A 25,136-nucleotide genomic window follows, 5' to 3' on the forward strand; every position below is an offset into this window, starting at 1 on the left:
TTACTTACTAAAGGCCATTTGCGCGGCATTTGCGCACCTATGTAATACCAAAAATTCTACGATATTTTCTCCCATTAAAAAAATCTCATTGTCAGTAACTTTATAGAAAAATTATTCCATGAAATAATTTTAACATGTACTTCATTTCATGTTTATGAGTTTTCAATAAAAATCATGTATATAAAACTTATTTACTTACTAGCATATCATATAATTTTGGGGGAATATTTTGTGTAAATGAATTTGTCCAAAGAAAAAACAGCTGATTTCTAATAATACGAATAGTCCAAAAATCAAATCCTCCTAACAATAACATTATTATGAACAAACAATCATGATGACAAGAAGTCATTCTTTGGGAGCTATTTCTTTATGTTTTACAAATCAGGTAAAATTATTACATATGACTCCTAAATGAAAAAAATGGAGGATATTTTCCCCTCTCATTTAAATTTACCCACGGAATAATTTATGTTCCTTTTTGGTTTGAGTTTGAAAAAATTTTTCTGTTTGCGAATTATTCTTCCTTCGTACTCCCCCGACAAAAAGTGGACGTCCTATGTTGGTCACACAATGGTTTTAAGCTATCTCTCTTGAATATAAAAAAAAATACAAAAAAATGCAGAAGACAAAAATGTTAAACTTAGAATACATAGATTAATGAAGTTATAGCCATGAAGAATAGCGCTGTCTGTCTTGCTAGCCACTGATACAATTCCTGAACCTTATAAAGTTCGAACTGAAAGTAAATCATACTATCCATAAATGGTTCAGAAAATTTTCCCCCTGTGCACTGAACATGTTGCAGCTCTCTGTTTTAGAGAAGGTTTATGTAATTACTGGGATGCTAAGGGTCTTTTTTTTATGCATGTCTTGGGATGGTTTAGGCCTATTTTTCTGGCCCCTTTACACCATTGGAACCCAAATCCCCAGATACTAGAGGCGCTGTCATGTTTGGTAAAAAGTATTCAAGGTTTTTTATGTAATTTACAGTTCCTAAAAGCTATAGCACAAATAGACATCAAGAATGACAACATCCTACATCCTGCATAAGTAACAAATCTTAAAAAGTCATGTATGTACCAAAACAAGGATGACAACATACATAAAAGCGAAGCTCTGAAACTGTAGGACAAACGAATATTAACATTTGTTAAGTATAAGAACTAAATAATCAGAACATAAATGTATACCTATAAGTCGAAACAAAAATATAAGTAAATTTGTTGAAAAACTGAATAAATACAGGTAATGTTTATAAGGACATACTTACATTTTAGGCCTTTATTATAAAGATGATTCGCTTATAACATTGTACTTTGTTGTTCTAGGAATCAGTATTCTAAAAATCTGATCAATCGAATAATTATATCATATAAAAACTTGTTGTTAAAAAAGTTAAAAATAGTCTTATTTAAAATGGACGTACGGACATTCCGGTAATGATTATAGAGTTGCTACGTTTTCTAAATCGTACGTACCTACTACAGGAATCACCATGCAAAGTTTGAAATCGATAGATAAATTCTAACATACCTAAATTAACGAAAAATCCGTCCGGACGAACGATCGGACCTTCCTTACTTATAGAAAAGCTTCGAATTTAAAAAGGTATTACAGACGAACTGACAAAGTGAATTATAGAGTAGCTTTGCTACTAAAAACAATCCTATTCTAGGAATTGATTATGCCCAAGGCGCAACTTGTATGAACAAATTGTGAAATCTATGATTAAAGCAGGTAGATTTTTGGCTTGATTATACCAACCTGTGCGTGTGTGTTTGTAAGTGTGTGTGTGCAGGTGTTATTGCATTAGATAATTTGCCTTCTCGAGCCATCAGAAGCAGACTTTTAATCTACTTAACCTTTGATCAAAAAAAGGCATGTTAAATTATGGGAGGCAAAGCTATTCTTCATGTAAACTTTATTGTCCGTCCGTGATGAATAATTTTCAAGAAACTTAATACATGATATCTTAAATAAGAAAAGAAACATATTGTAATGAATATTCTTGGAAACTCTATTGTAATTGTTAGTATTTGAATCTTGCCTTGAGCTACCTGTTTATATTTTTACTAATTTTACAAACCTTAAAATTCCTCTCAAACTACATTTTACGCAATTATTCAATTTGAATGTCATTTTTTCTCTGGAAATAATCAATTTAAATTTATTCAGAAAAATAAGAAAATGATTTGATTTAGATTTCTAAATATAACATTAGTGATATTAAATAAAGGTATGATAGTACGAATTTTAAAAAAGTAATTTACAGATTTGGAATTAACAAGAAAAATATTTTTAACTGCGCTGCTATTAAAATCTAAAGTATATCCATACGACAGTAACTTCTTGTTATAAACACCAAAAAACTACAATACAGAGTGTAAGATGCTTGAAGCTCAAAAAAATTTAATTTTAAAATAAATAAGATATTCAGTGAATATTATTCATCCTATCCCCACAATATTATCTAACACTCGAACACTCAACTTAATTAACCAAAAGTCCCCAAATTTTTTAGGTTAACGAATAAGAAAACGTTTTGATAAAACTTTGGGAACTATTGCATTAAATATCCCATTGTCCCCTCTCTCTCTGATATTTTGCGAAGTTGCTTTTTTATGGTTAACTTTTAGTTTGCATTTTTATGTGGTTTAAGTGTGGAGGTTTATCTGTAATCAATAATCTAAATTAGTACTACTACTTCTTTACGTAAATGAAATATAGCATCCTTGTTTTTTAAAAGCGAAGCTTTTCTATAATTAGGGTCGGTTCGTCCGTCCGTAACGCATAGCTTTTTTCGTTAATTTAGGCTTGTTAGAATTGCCCTATCGATTTCAATTTTTGCATGGTAATTCCTTTAATAGTTAGGTACGATTTAGAAAGCGTAGCAACTCTATAATCATCATCAAAATGTCCGTACGTCCATTTTAAACATGTTGATTTTTTACTTTTTTAACAACAAATTTTTACGTGATCTTATCATCCGATTGATCTGATTTTTGGTATATTGATTCCTGGGACAACAAAGTATAATGTAATAAGCTAAGCAACTCTATGATCAAGTCCTAAAAATGTAAGTATGTCCATAAACATTATTCTGAATCAAGCAATTTTTCAACAAATTTACTTACAATTTTGCTTTGACTCTTATACATTTATAATATGATTATTCAGTTCTTACACTATACAAGTGTTAATGTCTGTTAGACCTACCGTTTCAGTGCTTCGCTTTTATGGATGTTGTCATCCTTGTTTTTTTAGATGTATACGCTTGGACTAATCTACTTTTTACTACCAAGTACCTTTGCTATCTACTGCTTTGAATGCGATTCTTCAAATGTAAGTACACGAATAAAAAATTGATATACAACAATACAACTTGTAGCCAGGTATCTTATTCTTAAGGGAGAAGACAATGAAGGATAAATTGATATACATTATACATCCTCAATCATGCTAAAAACACTCCTTCTGTATATGTAAATTATTGACAATGCTTGTTGAACCAACCAATCAAAAATTGAGAGAGCGTCTATATTTTTCTTACATCCTTCAAAGTCTATCTGCATGAGTATTACAGTTCAATAATGGGGGTTGCTAATGCTCAGTACAAAACAATTAATTAATCTTATTGGTTCTATTTTCGTACCCACGGACAATTATTCTAAAAAACCTTTTCAGAGACCTATATACATGACATACCTAGTAGCAAAACGATAAGTGAATTTGAACTATACACAGCTGCGCAACTTAAGATTTAATCATGCCTCTATTTTTTCCTAGAATTTTCCATGTTCCGAGTATTGGGATGCCACAACGGAGGTGGCTGCACAGTATTTCACAAATTGTGACCATGTCTATGAGGTAAAGGTTGGTTCTCACACGGCATTTTGTCACAGTTGGATATTTTTGATTGTCTCAGTGCAGGGATAGAATTATGGACGATAAAATAACAAATATGTGTGGAACTCTATCTTTTGTAGCTGGCTAATATCTTAGATAAAAGTCCTCTTTCTCCCTGTATATGGTTTTACTGTATCAAACTGTGACAAAAAGTCTCCAGACAGAACCCAACTAAAAATTTAAAATAAGCTAAAAGATATAGAAAGTTCAAATTAACGCTCTAAAACCTTTAAATGTCATGTTTTAGGCCAGTTATTGTGTGAAAATGACGGGCGTCTATGATGGTAAATTAGGAACAAAAAGGTAAGATTTAAGAAAATTTAATTTCTATTTCTTGTATGGACAACTTTATTTCTTTTCACAGTAAAATGATTCATTAGGTATTTTTTTGCTTGCCGCCCTCTGGGCTTGGAACTTGAATTTTGTGTCACTACTGACTGATATTATGCATTTACAATATCAGTAACGCCCCTAGCGTCTAGGGGCTCTGTATTCAAAGGTACAGAAGGTTCTAGAAAAAAGGCTTCTGAAATAAATTAACCCTAACACCATCACTGGATCTATTTGAAGATTACCAAAAATAAAAGAACCCATCGGTTCAGTAGGTACTGGATGTGAAAGAAAAAATACATAAAAAAAGAAAGTACTTCCAATAGGTATATAATTTTTTAGGTTTTGTTCCTCCCGTGATTGGGGAGACTACTGTGAATATATCAAGCGACCAGGAGATATTCAGGTATAAAATTTCCATTAAAAGAGGCTGCGCCACTTCAATCTGGAAGCTTAGCCTTCAAGGGGGTAGTCTAAAGACTTGATAAAGGACTCAATCTTGGAAAGATTCAGTGCATAGTTATAGAAATCTTAAGCAACAGACAAAAACCGTATTTCTTTATATAATACGATACGGCAGTAAATGGTAAATTATTGAAGACTCAAATAAATCAAAATTTATAAAAAAAAAAAGATCAGATGGTTTCCCTTAAAAGTGCCTATTCGAGCTTATTTAACTTATTTCAGAAGGGGGAAATATAGTGGGATGGTTTGTAGTGTTTTATTTTTTTTACATACGTTAGGTTGGGATTGATTATATTGGGTACAGGGTAGCCCCACATGTTTAAGTTTTTAAGTTAGGTTGGGATTGATTATATTGGGTACAGGGTAGCCCCACATGTTTAAAATTGATTATATTGGGTACAGGGTAGCCCCACATGTTGTAAAGGCACAGCAGGTATTGGCCCCACCAAAAGGCAAAGTGAAAAAACTTTATTTTCAATTTTTAAAACAAGAATGGGGAGCTATCTGTAATCAACTGGCACTTTGAGTGAAATCACAAAAAAAAACATTTTCTTATGTTTGTAGGAATACCGAAGCTGTGTGTACAGTTGTACAGAAGACGCGTGTAATTCCTCAACAAAAATATCATCTGCCAATACTCTAGTAGCCATTCTATCATTCATAGTTGCAGTAACATTATTCCAGTAAAATGATCAGTTATTATTTAGTTTCAAAGGGATATTTCCATGAGAATTTTTTCTGAAAAAGGTGATCTCATAGCATTGTCCGTTTGCTTATTGTTAAAAATATTTAATCAGGGTTCTCAAGGGATAAGATAATGGACGAAAAACTGATATACATCCCCAGTTATGATTTAAAAATTAACCCCTTTAGTAGATTAAAACTATTGGTTGATAAGTTTTGACACTGTGGATTTTCAACAAACCAATAAATATTCAATAAAAGTACCCAAATATTTTTTAGACAACGAATATGATACCGTGGTTTACACAATTAAGTTACAAGTTTAATTTACAGTTCAATGCCCTCTTTCTCCCTGAATTAATTTACTAGGTAAGCATCATACAAAAAAAAACATCTTAACATCTTTGACAAAAAATACGGATATCTTTGACTGTGTAAAGTAGGTGAATGTATTAAATTACCTTAATGGAACTGACCCTTTAAACTAAATAACAATAGGTATAGAGATTTAAATTTTAAAAGAACAAAAAGACAGTGCTTTAAAATGTGCAGAATTAGTTCTTTTCAAAATCCTAAAGTAAGAATCTGTTGGTAAAACTTTTTTTTGTGCAAAGAAAGGTAAAACATGTATATGATTATTGATTAAATGGGTATTAAAAATATAGGCTAAATAATTTCAATAATAAACATACTGTATGATTAAAGATAATGTAAAAATTATATTTTTATAAATTCTAAAATAAATCATAAAAAACTATCTTGTTATTTTTCTGACTAAATATATTTTCTATATTGTAGGTTATTCTATAAAATTGATACAAATTTTCTTAACAAAATAATCGCACAGTATATTAAAATATTTCACATAGCTATGGGTCCTTGCTTACGGTGCTTACTTGTTACTTGTAAAAGATGAGCAAATCACAAGAATAATAAAAATAATTGCACCATTATTTAGCTGAGGATATTGTTTGAAATTTGAGCTGTCTCTTAAAACTTCAAATGTTTACAGCTGGTAACTTTTTGTAACAAAATCAGATTTATTCAGCTGTTTTAAAACCAGTTCTGATGCCTACTAAAGTAATGAAAAGAAATAAGACTATTTTGCCCGGGCATTTACCACTCGGAGCCAACAAAACTGGTAAGTGATATTAATTTCTACTAGCCGGGGAAAACTGAACTAGTTGTTACCGACCTTTAAATATAACGTTATATGCAATTCTCCAAAGCTCAAAAATAGTACATCATGTATAAGACAGACAACATTTAAATCCTAGCTCATTAAGAAGAATTTTCAGAGCAAAACCTTTGATTGTACACACAAATAACACAGTAAAAAAGACAAATACATTCATTGAGAAATAATAAGCCAGGTGCAGTTAATGATAAAATGTTGCTGGTAACGATTATTTGGAAAACAACCAAGAATTTTGAAGGTTACTACCTGCCAAACAGCTATGCGTATTTATGTAAATTAAAAAGGCCTACAAATAATCTGGAATAGTCAATAGTGCAAATGGAGCGCTGGCATAAGAAAACACGAGTAAAGTAAATATTTTTCGCGCATTAATGTTAGCTATGCTGCGAGATAACTGTGCATTGATTATTGAATAATCCAGATTTGTAGACATTCTTTTACCAATTACAAAGATGTTCAACTCACGTTCAGTCATTCGGACGCTAAAAGCCATTTAAGATAATAGTTTTTTTTTGGAAATAATCGATTCCAGCATCGTTTTACCGTGAACTGCACCTGATCCGAAATAATAAATAGTAAAATAGGTTCATAAAAATATATATATAATTAGTTTTTTTCTTTTCCTTATTTACATACTTCAAATTGTAGAGGATTTTTTAGAATACAATATAATAAAATTTGCTTTATGTAATATTGCTTGTGCTTGAAAAAGAGAATGGGGGGGGGGGGGAGGGGGGGTAAAATAGAATATTACTATGTAAAGTTTTGTTTAGGTAAGCCCAAATCTTCAGGGATAGGACAATGGACGTTAAATTGATATTATCTCACCAGTAAATTAAATTAATTAGAACATACATTTGTACAAACTAAACAAGATCTAACAGTTAAAAAAACCTGAAGATTTTTTAAGTCAACCAATGAGAGAACGTGTTTGAAACTTTATATACCTCTACATGTACCAGAATAATGCCCAATGTCCCCTCCCTTCCTAGGTATACCGAAATTTGGAAAGTTTAATATTATATATCACTATTTTAAACATAAAATTAGAATTTTAGGGCATGCACAAAATGCTGTTTTAATGATATAATTAAAGTTAGTAGGTATATTGTGAATGTAAATGATATGAATTATGGTGTATTTAGTATAGTTAAATATCATATAGTAATATTCAAAAACATACAAAATAAAATCTTTAAAAGCTCAGATAAAAAATTGGGGAATGACTTAGATACTAAAAGGAATTATTTTCACTGGTGCTAGAGTAGTAAATTTTTTTTCAAATATTATTTTACTGTTTAAATAAGGCGATTTTTAATTGCTTAATATATGTAGAATATTTTTCAGTCTCGATATAGTAAGAGCACCAAAAAAATGTATTTAATAACTTTACACAATAAAATCCTACATGCTTACTACATCAAAATCATCAAAGTTAACTTTTTAAATCAAACTAAATAAATTAAGTAAATAAGATGTATATTACCTTTACAATTTTTACCATTGAATATTTTAGTACTTTAATTAATACATAGAGTTATGGCTTTAGTAACTATTTGTTAATGGGTTATTATATCTATTAATAGTTAATACATATTTGCGATACAATTATATTTTTATCTTAGTTTAAATCACATTTGCTTTACTTTTTAAATTATCTATAATTAAAATGTTATCTTTAAAAAAAAATAAACTAGGAAAAAGTTTAAAAGAAGCCAGACTTTTCCACAAATAAGCTATGATCAATTTAGAAATAAAATGTGTTGTTTGGTTTACATCTTATTGGACTATAACATTATTTTTCTGTTGCTAAGGAAAAACATAAATTTTAAAATATTAAAATCCAAATATTGTTTTAGACTTACGGTAAAAAAATTAAAATGAATTGCTATATTCTTGAGTTTAAACAATTTTCCCAGTAATTAACAAAAATCAAAGGCAAATTAGGTATGTATTATTTGTTGTGACAATTTGGCATATTGAATTAAAGGTACAGCGAGAGACGATATTTATATACTATATAGTTTATAAAATAATATTAAAATAGTAACATAAAATAAATACATCAAAATAAAAAAAAACAATTTGTTTAAAATATATTTCTGAAAGATCAAAATTTAAAATCATTAATGTGAAAAATAAAATACAGCCCAATGATGAAAAACAAAGTTACCCCTTCTGTAGATTAAAATTATTGATCTAAAGATAAGACCCGGCTAATATGGAACTAACAAATAAAAATTCAAAAGGAGTACCCAAAGTATAGCTACAAATAAGATACAGTGGTTTACATAACTGGTGTAATTTACAGTCAAATGTTCTTTCCCTCCTTGATTACTTCCACATTTCAGAAGTTAAATTTTGATCCTAAAGAAATTGTTCTATTATTTCCTAAGTTTGTTTAATATTATAATAAATATTAAGTTTGTCTATCTTTTATCTATTCTTTTTGAGTTCACTCATTGGGGACTGCACGGAACTCATTCGTTGAGCTGCTTGTCTGAAAACATAACAATTATTATAAATAAAAGTAGCTTTATTATTGTTTGGTCATGTCAATGCTTGAGTCTATTTAGCAGGAAGGTAGGACAATCCATTCATCAAGCAAAAAACCAACCCAACATTAATTTAATAAAAAACTATAAGTAGGTAAGGTACTAAACTACATCCCCCTTTCAATTAAGATTTACTAATTTCGCGAAGAATAGTAACATAAAAAACTTCATTATTTATCCCTGCTATTTATCTCAAAGAAGAGCATTGCATTGGTCTAACCACGCACAATGTGGTCTTTGGAAGAAGGATTGCTAAGAAATGGGACAAAAACAAAAAAAGATTATTGTTTAAAAATATGAATATTACCTTACTGCATAATTTGTTCCTTGCTCAGCAGCCTAAAAAATAAATAAATTAATTTGGTTATCAGTTTATTTTTGTTTTGATTGACATATTAAAACATATAAACATTAAACTAATCTAAAAAAAAGCATTAAATAACTAAGATAAAAATTGCGATATTGAAGCAAGGGTTAGGTAAAAATTGTATTGCAAAAAAAGTTAACTTTTGATAGTTATGTTTTCTACCTATACCTAATCTTTCTGATTAATGAAAACTTAAAAATTTCACAAAGTGTTAACCAACAAGAAAATAGCGACCAATACAGTTGGGAGATTAAAAGGTCTTAGTATGATAAATAAAACTTATTTTGTCTTTCTAAAAAGGTTATAAATTAAACGTTTACTTCCTCCTCCCTCTTTTCATAATGATATAGACCAAGACAATTTTCTTAACCAAAAGGAATTGCTAGCTGAATTACTAAAATCATTTCAGCTAAGATGATACCACTATTTAGAGGGGCTAATATATAACCGTCTATTACCCTTTTTAGATATATAAAATGGTTAAGTTATCGAAGATTATCATTTTTTAGTTCTATTAATGGTTTCAACCTCACAACTGTATAACATATAGCAAAACAAAAATTGTTGACAAAAAAGCAAATTTGCCAGGGATCTTGAGGGATGGGACAAAGGACGAAAAATTAATAAACAGTATACACCACAATAATGATATACAAAATTACCCATTATGTAAGATAATTTTTTTAATAGAATAGTTTGCACATTAATTTTAACCTTGTCCTTCAATTGTTTTTAAGCCAACGAAAGTGAGAAAGTGATTTAATAGCATGCAGCAAATAAAGGGTCGACACTGAAAGCGGATTTGTGCAATAAGGCAACATATAAAATGGATCAACTGCAGTTCACAGTAAAATATTCCTGGTAACGAATATTTACAAAAATCTAAGAATTTTAAAGGCTGCTAGCTGCCAAACTGCTAAACGTACAAGATCCAATGATGCACAGGGAAATCTTTACTATAAAAAACCGCGTAAAATAGGTCTTTTTCGCGCATTTCTCTGCACTGCGAGATAATTAAGCATTTTTGATTTATGGCTATTCCAGATTATTTGTAGGCCTTCTTATGCCGTTTGAAACAGTGTGCGGGCCTGATCTGTACGTTCAGCCGTTTGGCAGCTAGCAGCCTTTAAAATTCATAGATTTTTGTAAATGTTCGTTACAAGGAATATTTTACCGTGTACTGCAGTTGATTCTAAAAAATAAATAAAGTACCCAGCAAAAAAGCGAAAAGTTTACAACATTATGATTTACTCTCTATTCTAAAAAAAAAGAATTTATACTTTTTTTGTTTAGGTAATCAAAATTATTATTTTATAGGTATTTACAACAAGGAAATCAATGTCTAAATTTCACAAATTAAGAAACAGATTTCTAGCCGAATACGCTAGACAAAAGTTATAGAGTAGCAGCGCTTCCAACATCTAACTTACTCTTCTTCGGATGCTCTGTTTAATAAAATAAATAAATTAAATTGTTTAGTTATTAATCATCTTCTTTTAAAGCGCACTTTATGTTTAGTACTAAAAATATATTTTACATCATATAAAAGAATTTTAATAATTGAAAAATAATTCTTTTGTATATATTACCTAACCTAATTTAAATTGACAAAAACTTTCAATTGAAAATTATTTTAACTATTGAAATTGATCAATCAAATGTATAACAATTTGTTGGAATGATTTCAACCTTTTTTCAATAAAAATACACTTTTTAAAGACATGAAGATATATTTCATTTTCAGCAATCATTTTCAATTAATTTTGTTTCTTATAGAAGTGAATGAAGTAATCAGCTTTATTACTCACCATGAAACCAATGTAAATATTTAAATAAAATCACAAAAGAAAGAAACTAGTGCTTTCACTTAAGCCCTTTTAGAACTACAGAAACCCCTCTCACCTTTAAAAAAATATATTCTATTTCTATCATATCGAGTGAAAATTTATCCCTTGGGGATTCTTCAAGCCGCAACTTAAACTAAACTAACTCAAAATCAGCCGATACATAACCTAACAAGTAATTTTTATTTGTTTATGTGTTATAAAGAAACGACGACATTTGCATTTTTTCATATTAAATATATACCTTGGAGAGAAGAACCTGGAAAATATTGTCCCACACCCATCCTGTGGCCTCTTCTATCTGGGTTCCAATGTTTGCATAGTCCCCACTACAAATAAGTTGATTTACTCGGCTTTTGTCAGAGATAGAAGGCTGTTTTTTTTGTAAGATTCATGGACCTCTGTTTTATCTCGACTGTTAAACAAGACAATTAGTTAAAATTTGCTGTGAAGATTCTGCTAACTAAGGAAAAGCTATTCAGTTACATATTTTGACCGTTACTTGTAGTTATTGGAAAATTTCTAAAAATCTATGAACTTCGCAACTTATTAATATTGCCATACTTGTTTTTTTTTATAAGTTACTGAATAATTAAAATGATGATAAAACGAATACGGAGAATTTGGATGATATCTAGTATCCAATTCATTAAAATACTAACTTTAATAAAGTAATAAGACTGTTTTTTTTTTAATTCATCCATACATAAGTCAATAGAATCATTTCAATTTCCTTTGAAGCCCGTATTATGGGATGTATGTGACTAGAAGAGTGTCTAATTGCACATCTAAGGTAATACATTTAATTATAAAAATCTTACTGACCTCCACTTGATGTAAGCCCATGTCATGCCAGTGATGACAATGACCCACATCAGCATGTTGCACAGGTTCGAGACTGGGGTCAACATTATCAAGTAGCACATCTATAATAGAAACATCTAATCAAATCGAATCATAGAAAAGATTTTTTTTAATTTTTCCCTTGAAATCTCGCTAATCACTTTAAGAAAGCTTGTTGTAGCTCACAGGAATGTTTTAGACTATTTTTATGCTACCTTTCTATCCTCTAAAACACAGCATTAATAATAATATGCTAGATGTTTTTATTTAGGTTTAAAATACTTTTTAAAGTGCGCAATTAATTTCTTTTAAACTAATAAAATTTCAATTCTTACAAAATGTACATTCTATACAGAAAGTTTTTAAAACGAAGAAATATGAATCAATACAAACTAATCAAGTTAAAACAAAATATTACCAGTTAAATAAATATAATACACCTATTCTAAACTATGTTAAACAGTTAGGGAGTTGAATCCATTTTTATAGAAGCAGAAATATAATCTATGATTATGGTTTGGACCCTCTAAAACTGTAATCTACCCTTCCACTTTCCCCTCTCTTGGTGAAGATATCTTTAACGCCGATACGATTTTTGAAATATAAGATTCCACTTTTGTCTCTCTTGTTGAAGATATCTTCACCAAGAGAGGCAAAAGTGGAATCTTAAATTTCAAAAATCGTATTGGCGTTGAAGATATCTTCACCAAGAGAGGGGAAAGTGGAATCTTATATTTCAAAAATCGTATAGGCGTTGAAGATATCTTCACCAAGAGAAGGGAAAGTAGAATCTTACATTTCAAAAATCGTATCGGCGTTGAAGATATCTTCACCAAGAGAGGGGAAAGTGGAAGGGTAGATTACAGTTTTAGAGGGTCCAAACCATAATCATAGATTATATTTCTGCTTCTATAAAAATGGATTCAACTCCCTAACTGTTAAATAATCTTAATTCATAGTTTCTTTATTGTTTTAAACATAAACAAGTATATCCATAAACCTGATCTAACATATTATGAATAGTTAAAAATATAAACCTCTAGGAACTAGTACCCAAGAAACTAACATCCCAACTATTGTAGACGACCAACCCTTTGATTGCACGACCATGGTCTAGAAGTTCTATTTATGCATGGTATTGAGCTGCGCCTGTTTTGGGCCAAGGCTGGCACCCATCCTTTATTACTTTTAAGTCGCATATCTAATAAAGCAGCATAAGGTATAACTTTTAATGTCCTTAGATAATTCTTGGTTTTAAATGGACTCGAACCCATCACCAACAATACAAAGGGCAAATGCGCTTAATGTTACGTTACAGTCGCGGGTTTTAATAACAAGGATAACTAAAAACAAAGTTATCATGACTTTTTTTCTAATTAAAAATAAATATAACCTGTGAAATGATATAAAGAATTGCCCATAGAGAGAACAGTGTAATTGGAGTGTTGGCAGCTTTGAATATATTCTTACTATCATTATGAGCCTAGGATAGATAGAAAGAATTATGATACAGAGCAAGATATATAATAGATAGATATGACTGGGTAATATGAATGTAAACAGATTTTAATATATTCTAACAATCATAAGCCTAGGGTACATAGATATATGAATATAAGAAATATACACAATTACAAACTACAAAAAAGTATGATACTTAAGAAAACTAAGTGGATTATTAAATTCATTAACAGAATGTGTGTCTATCTTTCGGTGAACTAAGCATCTCTATACGCTCAACTGACAGTGAAGCTTCATATAGGACCAGGAAAAGAAAAGGTACCTTCAACATCCCAAGAGAAATATCCGCAAGAAAAATATCCCTTTGCCCCAATTATTTTCTCTTCCCTTTCTAAAATAAAATATATTTGGTGGAAAATGACCAACCACCCATTCCCTCACATTTCCCTATAGGCCATTAGGGGTGAACCCGCTAGATTAAAATATGTACCTTAAATTGAACGAAAGCATCTTCTACTTCTTTGATCAACTGATCTCTGTACTTTGTGGAAAACTCTTCTCCTCCCATCTTTTTCCTGGATTATATGATTTTAATAGATTTTCTTATTTTCAATTCGATGATTTTTGGAATTTAATTTGATTTTATTTCTTATCATGCAATAAATTCAGGAACTAATAAATTCTTTTAGAAAAGTAACAAGATGTATTTCCGTCAGTTCACCGATATGGTCCTCCTTTATATTAAATTTTCTTATAGGTCTTCAGAAGGTTTCAAAATATATTGGGATAGGGCATATCCATCCTCCCAAGAATCACATCGACCAAAAATTTTTATATTCACATTTTGTTCTGAGATGAAAATATAAAGTTGAGGGTTGATCTCCTATAGAACTCCTCGCCATAACTTCCACATAACTCCCACGTACACAGCCTTTCAAATAGACTAAAACCATCCCTGGACCAATGAAAAACTTCCCTGGGAATTGAGAAAAGATCAGTCCAGGAGTTTACGAGATCTTAGTGGACAATGACATTGTAACAGATAATATAGACAATCGACGAAAACTAAATTGCGCCCAAATTCAACTGATACCTTGCATCAAACTCTTGGATGGCAGATTCTAGGATCCTGGTATGCTCCAGCTCCAACACTGATTCATTCAGGTAAGGCCTACATATAATACATGGTGAAGTATGTTTCATCTCCGCATCTTATTCTCCTCAACTGTTTTAAAACCGGTTTTGAGCCAAATGCCAGTTTTTTGTTGGCACGGTCACTCGGAACTACAAAAAACACGGAAAACTGTCTTTGACACGATGTGTTAAATAACTATTATATTTTAGCTAAAAATGTATCCTCTGTAGTTCACTTCTTTGGCCGTCCGTAACGTTAAATGGGAATTGTGATTTTCTCGGTAAATAATTGAAATAGACAGCTGAAATCTTTTGTGAAGATCCCCTGCTCTATTGAGCATCCAGTATGTTTTATACTTGATCCGTCATGGTTTTACTTTTAAGACATACCTAAAAACTTTTTTTTAATTTAAGGTTTCGAGATTTTTCTCAACTATTTATCGCATAAAATATGTTTATACCTATCGCCGCCACACAAGCTCTCCATGGAGGCCATGTACAACTCCTTGGCGGAGGCCAGGCTCACAAGGTTGTTCACCTCGATGGTAACCTCCAACATTGACTTCGGCTCTGGCATTGTGTTTCCCTAAAATAAATATAGAATATGCGTGGATATGTGAAAAATTTGACGTCAATTATCATAATTTATTAGTAAGTTAGCTCATCCAGTAGGAGGGGAGTAGATAAATAGGGTGGATCGTTATTTTAGCCAGATGCGAGAATCGCTTTATAAGAGTACTAGCGGATTCGCCCCTAGCCTCTAGGGGCTTCGCCCTATATAGTTTTGGGAAGTCAACCCTCCTTAATAGAAATATTCAAAAAAATATTCTTTGTTTAATTACTCTGTGGTAAAATTAAACCCAGGTTGTGCGCTTTATGCACAAAAATTTTAATTTGTACAAATCAAACCCAGGTTGTTTGCCGTATACACAAAAATTTCAATTCGAAAAATTAGACCTAGGTTGTTTCCCACCTCCCAAGAAAATAGCTTAAAACCACCAGAGGACCAGTAGGTATATTCCCAGAAGGGTAGAGCCCAATTTGATCAGCAGTTTTGAGATTTTACAAAAAATGTAAAAAAAAAATTTTGGGGGTTGGATTTTTTTTTATTTTTGGGGGGGCTGGGGGTGTCCCATCCCCCAAGAAAATAGCCTAAAACCACCACAGGACCAGTAGGTATATTCCCTGAAGAAGAGAATCTGATCGGTTCAGTGGTTACCGAGATCTTAAGGGACAGACAGACAGACGGACAGACATCAAGCTACTTTGTATTATAGGTATGAAAATCTGGTGCAGCATCCATATATCGATTTTCCCAAAAATAGTCAAGTAATTTTTAAATCAAGAGGGTGCAAAAAATACCAAAATTGCATTCTTAAAATAAAAAGTGCCACAATAAAAACTTTTAAGCGAAAAAATATTCAATAATCAATAAGGATAGGTTCATTGATGAAAGTAGTTTTTATTACAGCATTGTCTCTCGAAACGATTAAGCCAATTTCGGGAAGCTTTATTCACATTATAAGAGTTTTTTTTCTCGAATAAAATATAATCCCTGTCCTAATAATAATATCACTGGGATGGAATACAATAAACTATAATTTACCTTGAAAATTTCCATATAAGATTTGAAGTATGTAATGAGCTCCTTTGCTTTCACCATCTTGCCACCAGACACTTTGATCACCAGGTTGGAGGGTGACAACACTTCAGGTAGAAATTTCTATAATTATAAAGAAAAATAATACAAAACCGGTTCTAAGCCGTACTGAAAAAAATTATCACACCGTATACAATAGCAGGAAAAAAATTGCCACCCCATCCCAACAAATAGTTCCTAAATGTTTTTTTTTATTTTAAATGGAAGGCATCCTTCCTTCAACTGAGAAGCGAAGCCACTAGAACTATAAAATGTATTTAACACACTGTCTGTATTTACAAAAATGTCTCACTCTAACTACTAAACAGATAGGGTTCTCATTTACATTGGGTCTTGGAATTTTGGAAAGGTTTAAAAATATTTAAGGAGGGTTCTAATATCCTTCAAAAAAAAAAATTCAATAAAATATACCTACACATAAACTGTAATATCTAGGTATTCATATTTTTAAAAAAAATCCTGAATATTCTTTCAAAAAACCAATAAAACTCCGGGTCTTATTAAAAAAACCCCACAGGGCTGGGTTATTATTTATAAAGCTGGTTTTTTTCAACCCTGATCGTTATAGCTAATGAGTAGGTACGCTTATAATATACAATAGCACTGACCTGCAGGTATTCAATAAATTCTTCATCAATGTCTGTGAGGGTTCCCTTGAAGTTTGGATTGGTGGCAACATGCTTGCCAGGGTGGGGCAACAGGAAACAGGACATGGTAGAAAAACAGGACGTCAGGTTTTTCCTGAATATTTATGTCAGGTTCATATTTTTGTAAAATCTTATGCATATTCCTGTAATATTCCTAACAATATTTTTAATAATAAAGATTTTAAGCTTTAGAGTATCTTAAGGGATAATACATTATACAATGATTGAAAAAAAGATATCCATACATACATAGGGGGAAGGATGGTTCAACAGTGTTGTCCAACAAGGTAGTTAATGTGAAGGTGCCACAAATTTTGAATATAGAAATACGTCTAATGTAAAAAGTATAATTCGCATAATAACAAATCTCTATAACAAAAGGGTTGTATTTGTTTTAAAAGATATCTGAAACAGCAATCTTACCTAAGAGCTTGCAATTCTTGGTGTTGTTTCTCTTCAACTTTTAAACATTTGTTCAAAATATTTTCTCCTCCCTCCTTTCCATAGGGCTCCTGAAAAGTTTATATATCATAGCTACAATCTAAAATACAAAGTATAAAGTTCACTATCTGTCTGTCCGTCCGTCCGTTTAAGACCTCAGTAAACGCTGGCCCAACATTGTATTCTACTTCTCAGGAAGCATTTCTACTGGTCCTGTAGTAGTTGTAAGCTATTTTCATGTGTGGATAAGTGGGGAGGAGTTTCCCCTACAACTGAATGGGCAAAACCCTTAGAGCTTTGGGGCGAAGCCATATTTGTATTATATAGTTTATAAATTTCTGACAGTACGCATGTCTGTTGCTTAACTATATTAGTTCACATAGTGTACTAGGTACACTATCAACGAAGTCTACAAAATCTCGCAATCAATAAAGCTTAAGTTAAACAGTCTTAAATTCAAAGTCTATAAGTGATCATCTCGCACACAATTTCCTTTTCTGGAATCGCTGATCTTTTTAATTAATGAATATTGCAGGAACTTTTTGCTTTGCTTTACTCAATGACAAAATTGTCTTTGATACTTTAAACACTACACATTACACATTCAATTAAAGATACAAAGTTTGAACACTTTTTAAATTACTTGTTTTTTCTTTGCCTTTTGATAGTCTAATTTAATTCGTCATTGTTTGTATTAATCCTAAACTAAAATAGTCAAGGGATCTTAAGGGATAAGACAATGGAATAGAAATTGATAAAACATTCCAAATTAAGAAAAACAAACTACCCTTCTGTAGACCAAATTATTACTTGAAAAGTTGGACACAACAATTTAGAACCAAAAATAACATTAGCTATTTGAGAGTAGCTACTCAACAACATACATCCCCAAAGAGGGAGGGGACATTGAACTGTTTATTACACTAGTCCCCAAAGTTTTATAGTAACGCTTTCTTATTTGTTGGCTTTACAACTTGGGGGCTTTTGTTTAATTTTGATTGGTTGGTGCATTACGTTCAGTGTGTCCAAACGTTTCAACCACGAATTATAATGTAAAGAATGGGTAACTGTAAATTATTTTTGGGTATATACATCAATTTATCGGCCTATGTATTAACACTTTCTTTAGATCTCTGGTACATACCTCGTAAGCATACTGCCAGTCTCTAACTAAGAATTGTAAGCGTTGGAACGGTGTCTCCCCGGAGTCGTCTAATGCTAATCTAGAATATCAATAAAAATTTAAGAATTCTTTTTATCCATTATGTTAAAAACGAACCTACCTAAAAAATATTTTTGCTATATTCTCAATTTAACTATGCAAATTTCTTTCTGCAGCTTGTTTCTTTACAACAACAAAAAACTTGGTTTAAACTTAAAATGGGTTAATAAGGGATACCTGGCATTTATTTAAGTATTTTATCATCGAATGCATTGCTACACCTAATGAAGCTTAAAACTTACAATTAGCTGTTATAGCTATTACCATATTACCTCATTGGGACAGGATTCTCCTTCGATTTCAAGTGATTATTATCTAGGCAATCCAAGGGCATGTAATAGGATGTGTCCACTATTGGATATTAGGTTAAGTAACATCCAACAGACAACAAACCCTTTAATTGCACGACCCTTGTCTGAGAAGTCCTAACTGTGCATGGTAATGAGTTGCGCCTGTTTATGGGCCAAGGCATTCCCCATACTCTTACTATTTATGTCGCGCACCTGACAGAGTAGAGTAGCAATAGGAACCATTTTAAACATCTTTTATTTTGTCGCGGTGTTGGGCCGAGATTAGAACCAATCACCTTCCCATCGACCAGTGGATGCACTAAGTGTTAAGCCACGGTCGCTGGTATTGTTGTTTTTGAATTTAGTTTGAACCCACCTGCCATATTCTGTGAAATAATGAAGGTGCTGCAAATCATCTTCTTGAATATTATTGAATAGATTGTATACTAGAACACTGAAATAAAAAAAATATTTTCTACCATGTAGTTTTCATTCAATGTAGTTATCTGTTATTTTCAATGAAAACGAATTAATTTGAATAGCTTATTTTTGACAATTTAAAATGTTAGGTACCTAGGACTAAAAATCAACATTTTCACTACATACCTACCTAATATTTTAAGTATAAAAAATTTTAATACCAGCCGAGAAACAAAGGGTAAAATCCGTTAAGGTTATGTGTTTTAAGTTAAAAACAGTAGTAGAACGAAAAAAATTTATGCGAACTTTTTTTAAAATTTTTTTTGTCTATAGGTAGTTCTTTTCAATAAGAAATGCACATATTTAGTGAATATTATCGCTCTACTACTATTTTTAAGCCTTAAAACACACACCTTTAAGGATTTTACCCGAAACCTACCTCTTTCTTTCTCCCGTAGCGTTATGTACACTGTACAGACTGACGGACAGACAAGAAGAGTCGCATATATAATAGGAATCTTAACTAAAAGTTTCAGCTGTCTATCCTCAATAGCGGCATAAAAACACATTTCTCCCATAACGTTACGGAGGGACTGATCTACAAAGTGAAGGCTTCACTTTTTGGGTACCTTTATCAAATAAGTACCCAAAGACTAATAAGCATTTATTTTTTTTATGAATTGGTACAAGAACCGAATATTGGATGCCTTTTTTAAAAAGGCATAAAAATTGCAATGGTTTTTTTTACCTTGAAGTCATTAATGAAAGAGCAAAAATGGTGGCACAATCTCTAACTGTACTATTCTTATCAAAAGAACCCTAGAAAAAAATAAGTATGAGAAATCTTAACTTTATCAATAGTATCAAAACTACCTAATTTACATATCTTAACTGTCTTTTATCCGGTAAGTAAGTATTTTTTGTATAAAGCAAACGATCTCAGAAATTCCGATTTGAAGCTTTCATATGTTTGTGGTTTTAGGCTATTATACCAAATACCTAGTACCTACCCTACTCTCCTAGCGAAGAAACTAAACATAAAATAATGTCATAAAGTTAAGTCGGCGAGTTTCCCTTTTTATTATCTTATCTATAACCAGGGTTTCGGATCCGGATCCGCAAGGATCCGCATATTTTTGAGTCCAAGGATCCGGATCCTTAGACTCCAAAAATGCGGAAAAATGGAAAAATCTACCTAAATTTATATAAAATCTCAGACATTCTCTTGATGAGAGCCAATCTTTAAGGTTTAGGTTCAGACTTGAAAATTAAAAGTATTTTTGACTTCGAATTAAAGAATAAAATTTTTTTGAAAAATTTGGTGATTTTATTTTTATTGTCAAAGATCCGGATCCGGATCAGCATAAAATCAATGCGGATCCGAAACCCTGTCTATAACAAAAAATATTGTGCTTATTATAAAACAAAGAAACAATAATTCTTTGTCAATTTTAATCGATATCAGGTCAATGTCATAAAACGTGCACAAAGTAAATAAATATTAAGAAATATTTCAATTTGATCACTGTGTACTTTTTTAATGAGTTATGTATGAAGTTTGAAATAAAACGTTTTACAATAGTTTACAATTAGCAGCAGCGCCCCTAGAGTGTAGGTTTCTTTAAATCGAATGGGGACGGAGGCGACTATAAGATATCCTAATGCCTCCTCAAACTTTAAACAGCCTAAAACCATTCCGAGATCTATTTAAGTCTTTATATTATCGAGATCTATTAAATAAAAAATAAAACAGAAACCTTACTACTTCATAAAAAGGATTAACGCAAGAACAAACACTTCAATAAGTAGGACAGCAATAATATACCTGTGTATCCATAATGGCAACCACAACGTCCTTGCCCTTTGATTTGAATGGAAATACTTCGCTCCACATGAGAATACCTGTTGTGTCTCTTTCACTACCTCCCCTGCAAAGCAAAATATTTCTTTTACTATTAAAAGTTGAAAGTTCCTTAGAAAGGGGTTCAGCGGTTTTACTTGACCCCACCCCCCCTTCATTAAAAAAAATTATGAAGTAGGGCAACGCAGATATACAGTGTGGCCACAACCAAAAAAATACTGATACTGAAGAAAAAAAGGGAAATACTGAAAATACTGAATCCCAAAACAAGAAAAAATACTGAAAATACTGAAGAAAAAAAAGGAAATACTGAAAATACTGAATCCTAAAATAAGAAAAAAAACTGAAATACTGAACAAAAAATACAAATACTGAATAAGTATTTTTTTTATATGATTCCTCATTTCAAAATTTCATATCATCATAGCTTTATTATTAGGGGGATATTTTAAAGATCTTTTAATTTTGCCTCTTAGATTTTCTTGCACCAATTTAGCAGAAAATGTCTGATAAATATTTTAAATGATTACAAAACTTAAATACTTTTTAGTTGAGTTAAGAGCCTAGACGTCCAACCTTTTTTTTTGGGGGGTGGGGGGTAAAATTTTGTTAAGGGGGGGTAATTCGCTTTTTTTTGGGGGGGGGTCAAATGTGCGCCGCAAATTTTTTTTACCCCCCACCCAAAAAAATTTTTTTAAATATTTAGTATTAAAAATTCGCGCGAAGCACGCAAAATTTTTTTTAGTTAGAGATTTTTTATTTTAGGGGGGGGTATTTAACCCCCTAAAATTGTTTGGGGGTAAATACCCCCTCCTAAACGGTTAGGGGTGCCTACGGCACCCCCAGGGTAGGGTAAAATTTTGAATGGGGGGGATAAAATACAAAAAAAAATTCGTTTGGGGGGGGGGGGGGGTAATCGCCACTTTACCCCCCCCCCCCCTTGGACATCTATGGTTAAGAGCATGCTAAAAAACTTTACCTTCAATAACCATGCAAAGTTATCACCTTAGATTATTCATTCTATTAATAGACAAAAAAATATTTGAAGAAAATACTGTATAAAAGCATCTCAAATATCTAAAAAATTTATATTTGAGATGAAATTGAAAAAAAAATGTATATTACCATAAAAAAAAAGCAAAATTAATGTACAAAGTTATAGGGTAATTTATAGGAAAGTAAAGTGAGGCGCGAAGCGCCGAAAAAAATCTGACATTAACTACTTGAAAAAAACATCTTATTTATGCAAATTTTTTTTGGAATTTAAGAAATAATGAAAATACTGAATCATGAAAATTTCCAAAAACTGAAAAATACTCAATAAAATTTTCAAATACTGAATATTCAGTATTTACTGAAAATACTGAAGCCCCAATTTCCAAATACTGAAGAATACTGAAGATTTTCAGTATACTGAAGAATGTGGCCACGCTGGATATAGGCTAGGGCTCCCCGCACTGATGAGACATATAAAGCTACTTCCCTTAATTTCTGTTTATTGCAAAAAAAATAAGGGATCCTGTCCTTAATAGACGTAGACCCTTTATGGGACACCTGCCAAAATTACTATGGGTTTAGGTTAGGATGAACTTCTGATATTGAATTATCCCTATGTTATACCCTTCCTCCTATAGGAATGTGCGACTTTACGTCAGTATGTCCGGTATAGGTTCGTGCACAACTTGTTAGCCAATGTCCAGCATTCAATAAACTCGCATAAAAGCAGATTAATTTAAACTGTTAGCAACTGACCTCCAATGAAATCCATTGAGTTCATCTTCTGTGCTAATCCACTCTTCACTGCCCCCAGATCTCAAGTATCGCAGCATAAAGTTTAACAGAAAGGATTTCCCCTTACGAAATGCACCTGAAAGAGTAATAAACTATAGGACATTAAATATATTAAAATGATTAAGTGTTAAAGATTCCACGATTGTTAGATAACATTAGAACCATAGCGTAGCAGTGTCATGTCTGATTTATAACACATACAGGGATATAGAGAGATAAGACAATGGCCGATAAACAGATGTAAAAACCCAATTATGATACACAAAATTACCCATTCTGTAGATAAAATTAGTAGTTGAAATGTTTGAACATTCAACTTTATGAACAAACCATTCAAAATTCACTTGGTAAAGTCCCCAAAGTTGTTAACCCAACGAATTGGAGAACATTTTTATAAAACTTTGGGGATCTCTCTCTAAGACACGGAGTTAGGTAGTACAAATATTTAATGATAATACCTGCAACGGCAATAACTACCACAGGTTTGTCACGTACTTCTGGTTTATCCAAAATATCAGCCAATGCTTCTTCATCTAAATAAATATTTTAAATTATCATTCGCTATGTATGACAGGTGTCCCAGTGGAGCTAAGGAAAAAGATTGTATTATTGTAAGTGACTATTGAATATCTTAACAACTCATAAATCTCACTTCTTACACAAGTTGCGTAAGCTGAGAAATGAGAATTAAAATAAGGAGACTTGAACTTGAATTGTCAGCCGTAACTCAGGTTTTAAAATAGGGTGCAATAGTATAATTGTATTTATTTACATCTGTTATAAAGAATTCTCATTCCCTTCCTTGTGCAAGAGAGAATCATATTAATATGAAATGCACATTAAGAAGTTTTACACTCGAACAAGTTGCATGAAATTCAAGTATCTAAAAATAGTAAACTGTGCTGTTATTCAGATATTTTAGGCAACTTTGGAACCATCAATAACGTTGTGAAGTTGTAAAACAGGATGCCAATTATTTCAAATATTTGCAGGAAACTCACAAGTCAATTTAATGCATTTTTTTGTCAAAATATAAGCTTAAGTTTGAAATTAAATAAAAGGAAAATAAATTTTAGCTTTTTATTACTTAAAAAGTTGAAAAAAATACAAAAACTATTAAAATATAGGCTAATTTTTATTACTTTTGATTTTAACTATAATCAAAGCAGATCATTCAGAGAATTAAGGGTTATAGCAAAATCCTAAAAAAATATTCTGAATGATCTTAAGGGGTTGTTCAACGGATTTGGTCCAAATTAAAATTAACTACAACTGCAATTAAAAGGTCTAAGTATTTTCTTCAGGTTTTTCCAATTTTCTACCTTATCTATAAATGTCACACTTTGAAGTGCATTTAACAAGTTTGATTGCAAGCATAAGAATCGAAAATACCATCTAACATACATGATTTTGTATTACAATAAATAGCTATCAATTAGGTACAACCAAAATTGTCATCATGGCGTTTTAGTAAAAACAGGAAAGCCATATAAGTGCATATTTCCAAAAAGCACGATTTTCAAGTCTTGATAATTTCATAACTACTTGGTGCAAAATTTGAATTCTTTCAAATATTTGTACTGTAGATGTAGCTAGTTTAAACTATTGAACAGAAAAATATAAATTTTAGTTTAAATGCACTTCGTGCAACTACCCCTATGTCCGTCAACTTTTGGAAAATCTCTTTTTAAATGCTATACTTACCCAATGTAAAACTGTGTTCTGTGTCTTCATCATTAATTTTGACAATTTGGACCGCGCGTCCAACCATTTTCACCTGAATTTTGATTAATCTGAAAAAGAAAAAACATTTTTTTGTTGCTTGTTGCATGTATCACTATTAATTACCAATATTAATTACTGTGCATGGTAATGATCGAATTGAGCCTGTTTTGAATCAAGGAATTCATTGTCCTAACCGGGAACAAGGCCTAAACCACCACATGACCCGACCTTGCAGAGGTTATGTTTTCTGAAAAGCACATTGCATAATCCGTTCTGCAGTTTTAGAGAT

The 25,136-nt window shown here is 31.4% G+C and overlaps 2 protein-coding genes across 4 annotated transcripts; one reads left to right on the top strand and one right to left on the bottom strand.

Annotated features, from left to right (window-relative positions):
- The first annotated feature begins 282 nt into the window (after positions 1-282).
- On the top strand, positions 283-5,690 carry bou (glycosylphosphatidylinositol anchored membrane protein boudin). Of its 3 annotated transcripts, XM_080169414.1 has the most exons (7): positions 283-388; positions 1,679-1,740; positions 3,268-3,345; positions 3,790-3,870; positions 4,157-4,212; positions 4,582-4,645; positions 5,269-5,690. In XM_080169414.1, the coding sequence occupies exons 3-7, from the start codon at positions 3,268-3,270 to the stop codon at positions 5,389-5,391; spliced, it is 402 nt and encodes a 133-aa protein (XP_080025540.1). In that variant the 5' UTR covers positions 283-388; positions 1,679-1,740; the 3' UTR covers positions 5,392-5,690. The 3 variants fall into 3 exon arrangements, with proteins under 3 accessions (XP_080025540.1, XP_080025539.1, XP_080025541.1); XM_080169413.1 differs by lacking the exons at positions 283-388; positions 1,679-1,740 and adding an exon at positions 2,113-2,239; XM_080169415.1 differs by lacking the exons at positions 283-388; positions 1,679-1,740 and adding an exon at positions 2,270-2,386.
- A 457-nt stretch (positions 5,691-6,147) lies between these two features.
- On the bottom strand, positions 6,148-24,969 carry atl (atlastin GTPase). Its single transcript, XM_080169412.1, has 18 exons — positions 24,827-24,969; positions 23,581-23,655; positions 23,084-23,198; positions 21,296-21,398; positions 20,219-20,289; positions 19,427-19,504; positions 18,683-18,761; positions 17,521-17,609; positions 17,059-17,191; positions 16,397-16,513; positions 15,252-15,376; positions 14,750-14,827; positions 14,147-14,231; positions 13,589-13,678; positions 12,178-12,278; positions 11,597-11,681; positions 9,449-9,480; positions 6,148-9,086 (listed from the first exon to the last, which is right to left on the bottom strand). Exons 1-18 carry the CDS (start codon positions 24,951-24,953, stop codon positions 9,023-9,025), a joined length of 1,647 nt encoding a protein of 548 aa, XP_080025538.1. The 5' UTR covers positions 24,954-24,969; the 3' UTR covers positions 6,148-9,022.
- Positions 24,970-25,136: the final 167 nt, after the last annotated feature.

Source organism: Acartia tonsa, chromosome 8 (assembly GCF_053477335.1).
Source record: "Acartia tonsa isolate MP-2025a chromosome 8, ASM5347733v1, whole genome shotgun sequence".
In the NCBI taxonomy this organism is placed as follows: Eukaryota; Metazoa; Arthropoda; class Copepoda; order Calanoida; family Acartiidae; genus Acartia; species Acartia tonsa.